At 49.3% G+C, this 6,000-nt stretch overlaps 1 protein-coding gene across 3 annotated transcripts in view; it reads left to right on the top strand.

Moving 5' to 3' along the window:
• The window catches only part of esamb (endothelial cell adhesion molecule b), a 63,846-nt gene extending 61,043 nt beyond the window's left edge, over positions 1-2,803 (top strand). For all 3 annotated transcript variants that reach the window (XM_031584238.2, XM_031584240.2, XM_031584239.1), the window contains 3 exons: positions 1-80; positions 331-460; positions 806-2,803. The exon at positions 1-80 is cut by the window's left edge and continues 43 nt beyond it. In XM_031584238.2, coding sequence (XP_031440098.1) covers positions 1-80; positions 331-460; positions 806-2,042 — 1,447 coding nt within the window. In that variant the 3' untranslated portion in view covers positions 2,043-2,803. The remainder of the gene's footprint in view (positions 81-330; positions 461-805) is intronic.
• The last annotated feature ends 3,197 nt before the right edge of the window (positions 2,804-6,000 follow it).

Raw genomic sequence — 6,000 nt, 5'->3', positions numbered from 1 at the left:
CATGTCTGGGAAATATGTGTGTCGCGCCAGCAACACCGCCGGAGCGGAGAGCTGCTACATCAACCTGGAGGTGTCTGCTCGTGAGTAGCATCTGCTGAGGCCCGCTGTGTGTGTGTGTGTGTGTGTGTGTGTGCGCGTGCGTGCGTGTGTGTGTCTGTCTGTGTGTGTGTGTGTGTCTGTGCGTGCGTGCATGTGTGTGTGTCTGTGTGTGTCTGTGTGTGTGTGCGTGTGTGTGTGTCTGTGTGTGTGTGTGTGTCTGTATGTGTCTGTGTGTGTGTGTGTGTGTGTGTGTGTGTGTGTGTGTGCTGATTCTGTGTTGTTTCCCTGTAGCCACCAGTGCCGGGGTGATAGCGGGAGCTGTCGTGGGGTCAGTGGTCGGGCTGGTGGCCATCTTCCTCTTCCTCATCTTCATTTTCAGAAGGAGGCGGGACACGGAAGAGGAGATAGCCAATGAGATCAAGTGAGGCCGCCAACATTCCATCCCCAACCCATACTCTTTTCTAGCTGAGTGCAGATGTAACATATATGTGTATTATATTAATAGAGTATCTATAATATCATACTGATGTAACATATATGTGTATTATATTAATAGAGTATATATAATATCATACTGATGTAGCATATATGTGTATTATATTAATAGAGTATCTATAATATCATACTAATGTAACATATATGTGTATTATATTAATAGAGTATACTGTATATAATATCATACTGATGTAACATATATGTGTATTATATTAATAGAGTATACTGTATATAATATCATACTGATGTTAAGTAATGATCCCCCCTGCAGGGAAGACGCCCAGGCTCCGAAGCGTGTGTCCTGGGCGAAGAGTGGCACGGGCTCTGACATCATCTCCAAAAACGGCACGCTGTCCTCCATCGCCACCAGTCCTCCTCCTCACGAGTCCATGGACCAGCTGCATCATCATCATCATCACCATCACAACCAGCAGCCGCCGCCTAGCAACCACTACAGCTACGCCCCGCCCCGAGAGCTGACCCCCGACCCTGTGGCCGTGGCGGGGTACCGCCTGCGCCCGGGCGAGCCCAACCCGCTGCACGGCCTGCCGGGGTACAATGCCAGCGGCTCCCCCCTGCTCCAGCACACACACACACACACACCCCGCCCCCCCAGTGCAAGCAGCTCCCGCCACATCACTGCAAACGGCCCAGCCCATCAAATGCGCCGCACCAGTGTGGCTGACCCACCCCTAAGCCCTCATCCAATCAGTGCTAACAGCCCCATTCATGCATCCAGTCCCCGACCAATCACTGCTAACGGTCCCATTCATGCATCTAGTCCCCGACCAATCACTGCTAACGGTCCCATTCATGCATCCAGTCCCCGACCAATCACTGCTAACGGTCCCATTCATGCATCCAGTCCCCGACCAATCACTGCTAACGGTCCCATTCATGCATCCAGTCCCCGACCAATGAGTGCTAACGGTCCCATTCATGCATCCAGTCCCCGACCAATCACTGCTAACGGTCCCATTCATGCATCCAGTCCCCGACCAATCAGTGCTAACGGTCCCATTCATGCATCCAGTCCCCGACCAATCACTGCTAACGGTCCCATTCATGCATCCAGTCCCCGACCAATCACTGCTAACGGTCCCATTCATGCATCCAGTCCCCGACCAATCAGTGCTAACGGTCCCATTCATGCATCCAGTCCCCGACCAATCAGTGCTAACGGTCCTATTCATGCATCCAGTCCCCGACCAATCAGTGCTAACGGTCCTATTCATGCATCCAGTCCCCGACCAATCAGTGCTAACGGTCCCGTCCACACATCCAGCGCCCGACCAATCAGTGCTCTCAGCCCCACCCCAGACACCCTCCACAGGACTGATGGGGCCGAGCCACAGGCTCCGCCCCTGGCCACGCCCCAGATGATACACCCACAATACCAAACCCTGCCATCAGTCGTCTCCATGGCAACACTCACGCGCTCGGGGGCGGTCCCTGTCATGGTCCCTGTCATGGTCCCGGCCCAGAGCCATGCAGGTTCTCTGGTGTAGCTGGACTAGACTCCTCCAGACCGGACTGGACTGTCTGACATTGGCACCCAGGAGACTGCCAGCTCTGGCCCTGGCCTGGCCCTGGTCTGGCCCCGGTCTGGCCCTGGTCTGGCCCTGGTCTGGTGTGGATAAAGGGATGTGATAAGAGGGCAGTTTGACCTGCGACCCCTGAACCCCTCAGCCTGTGACTGCCCAGAGGAGAGGAATGGACTGCATTTCTAGAGCGATTTTTTACTTAGAGATCGTCACCTTCCGAATGCTGAACGACTCCTCTACCTCCTGAACCACTGTCGCCCCTTGTCGAGAGGAGAGGAGAGGAGAGGAAAGGAGGAGATGAAAGGAGAGCAAGAGAAGAGGAGAGGAGAGGAGAGTTATTTAAAATGCACCTCACTGGACAAGGCTGAGCTTCTGTGCTTTGATTTTTTTGTATTCCAAACGAACCCAAGTCTATAGTTACTGCATCTGTACACCACCATATCTCTACAGCTCTTTTGCAGTATAATCTTTTTACACAGTGTACAGTACTGTTTGATTTCTTTTCTTTTTCGTGTCGAGCAGTGTTTTGATTCAAGCCCAGTTCGGCATTGACAAGTGTGTTATCGTGATGAGTGTGTTATCATGACGAGTGTGTTATCGTGACGAGTGTGTTATCATGACGAGTGTGTTATCGTGACGAGTGTGTTATGAGAGGTGCATTATACAGAATGTTACTGCTGTAAGAGCTGTTTCTGTTTCTTTTAATTAAAATGTCTTGGACTTGAGAGCCTGAATCCATTTTCCTGACCGCATAGAGCCAGAGCCAAGTGGACTCTGGAACAGACTAGATCTAGATACACACACAGACACACACACACACACACACACACACACAGACACACACACACACACACACACACAGACACACACACACACACACACACACACACACACACACACACACACACACACACAACACAGACACACACACACACACAGACCACGACACACACACCACACACACACACCACACACACCGTCACACACACACAGACACACACACAGACACACACACAGACACACACAGACACACACACAGACACACACACAGACACACACACAGACACACAGACACACACACACAGACACCACACACACACACACAGACACACACACACACAGACACACCACAACACACACACACACACACACATACACACACACACAGACACACACACACACAAATACACACACACACACAGACACACACAACACACACAGACACACACACACAGACACACACACACAGACACACACACACACACACACACACGTCACATGGATAATGGCTATGGAAAGCAGGGAAAACAAACCAATGTAAGTGACATAACCCAGTCCTAGTAAAGAGTGAAGAGCTGATGATGACACACACACACACACACACACACACACACACACACACACACACACACCAGTCCTAGTGAAGAGTGAAGAGCTGGCTGTAGGTGAACACAAGCAAACACTGTTAGTTTAATATCCTGAGTGATCTTTCAAACACTTAGTTTAATATCCTGAGTGATCTTTCAAACTGTTAATTTAATATCCCTGAGTGATCTTTCAAACACTGTTAGTTTAATATCCTGAGTGATCTTTCAAACACTGTTTAATATCCTGAGTGATCTTTCAAACACTGTTAGTTTAGTTTAATATCCCTGTGATCTTTCAAACACTTAGTTTAATATGAGTGATCTTTCAAACACTGTTAATATCCCCTGTGTGATCTTTCAAACACTGTTAGTTTAATATCCTGAGTGATCTTTCAAACACTTAGTTTAATATCCCCTGCGTGATCTTTCCCGTCTTCCCATCAGTTTAGAGTTCAGTTTAAAGTTACCCGTATTCCACTTCTACACACTTGCAAAAGCACCCAGGTTTTATATTCAGTCTCTTTCTACATAAATATGTAGCTGTGCTATTAACTACTCATAAATTCTCCCTTGAAAAAGAGATTCTTAATCTCAATGGGTTTTCTCCTGGTTAAATAAAGGTTAAAAAAAAAAAAATTCGATCCAAATCACAAATATTAAAATGCAACTTAGTCAGAGCAACTGAGCCATGATCAGACAGATGTTGATACATTTATAATTCACATCACACATCTTTTACTGCATGGAAATGTAAGTGGTCATTGTAATGTCAGCCATGATAAACCAGCACATTAAGGGCCCCACGAACACCAGGGTCCAGGCGATCCTCCCCACGAACACCAGGGTCCAGGCGGTCCTCCCCACGAACACCAGGGTCCAGGCGGTCCAGGCGCTCCTCCCTATCCTGTGCGCTCCTGTGTCCCGAGTCCAGCCACTCCTTACGGCGCTCGACCTGAAGAGATTAAGCCACTCGTGTTGTTCAAAGGCAGCCAAGCGCTCAGACGGCCTTATCTGGCGTCTGTTGGGGGATACACTCACACACACCTCACACACACCTCACACACACCTTGGCCATGGCACCCAGCAGGGTCATACTCGCTGCCTGGATTTATAGCTCATTTCTGGGTGAGTACAGCCTATTTCAGTTCATTTCATTTCACATTGATTTTACTGTGCTGGATCAATACAAGCACTCTCTACTTAAATACCGCCACAAATAATGTCATCTGTGGGGTTTTGTCTTCATCTTGGTCATGTGTATGTGTAGGATTCATGTGTGAGTAGTGTTGTGTGAGTGAGTATATGTGAGTAGTGTTGTGTGAATGAGTTTGTGTGAGTAAGTTTGTGTGAATATGTGTGAGTGAATATATGTCAGTTTTGTTTACATCTGTGTGTTTTTCTGTTGTGTAATTCTTGTGCTTGTTACATCTTTAACAACAACACTGTGTTGTTAAAACTTCTTGTATGTTTAAACCTGTGTTGTTTACACCTGTGTTGTTTACACCTGTGTTGTGCGTTGTTTAAACCTGTGTTGTTTACACCTGTGTTGTGTCTTGTTTACACCTGTGTTGTTTAAACCTGTGTTGTGTGTTGTTTACACCTGTGTTGTTTATTGGTTGTGTTGTCACGTGTGCTCCCTCTCGCCCTGTCCTGTGCAGGGGTGTGTTCGTGTGAGGGACCCTCGGTGAAAACCCCGGTGTACGTGCGTGAGGGCGAGGCCGCGGAGCTCTCCTGCACCTACCGCACCCCAGGGGACCCCAGGTTCACGCTGGAGTGGCGCTACGCCCCCCCAGGAACCCCCGCCATTCAAGCAAAAGATGTAAGTAGGTGTGTAGTGTGTTTGTGTGTGTGTGTGTGTGTGTGTTTGTGTGTGTGTGTGAAGGGGGGGGTCCCTGATGGCAGCTGACCCGATAGGTCCAGCATGGTCTCCTGTGTGGGTGACTGGTGAGAGGGTTTTGAGGCTGAAGCTGAGGATGCTCTTACATGTTACATATATATATGTATGTATATACAGTATATATATTATTCCTCAGGTGCTGTACTACGCTGGGCAGCTCTACCACAGGCAGTTGTGGGAAAGCAGGATGTCCCTGGTGCAGTATCCTCCGTCCAATGGCGTGGCCTCGCTGCGGATCCAGAGCGTGCGTATGTCTGACGCGGGCATTTACTTATGCGACGTGAAGACGCCCAGTGACTGGTCCAGCAGCGGTCTGGGCCTCATCAACCTCACCGTGCTCAGTGAGTCCTGGAGCGGAGACGTGTTGCTCCCTGTGCTAGCTGAGGCTAAGTGCCTCTCCCTGTGATAGCTGAGGCTAAGTGCTGCTCTCTGTGCTAGCTGAGGCTAAGTGCCTCTCCCTGTGCTAGCTGAGGATAAGTGCCTCTCCCTGTGCTAGCTGAGGCTAAGTGCTGCTCTCTGTGCTAGCTGAGGTTAAGTGTTGCTCCCTGTGCTAGCTGAGGCTAAGTGCCTCTCCCTGTGCTATCTGAGGCTAAGTGCTGCTCTCTGTGCTAGCTGAGGCTAGGTGTTGCTCCCTGTGCTAGCTGAGGCTAAGTGTTGC

This window comes from Clupea harengus, chromosome 17 (assembly GCF_900700415.2).
Source record: "Clupea harengus chromosome 17, Ch_v2.0.2, whole genome shotgun sequence".
Lineage (NCBI taxonomy): Eukaryota > Metazoa > Chordata > Actinopteri > Clupeiformes > Clupeidae > Clupea > Clupea harengus.
This window is presented reverse-complemented; position numbering and strand designations above follow the sequence as displayed.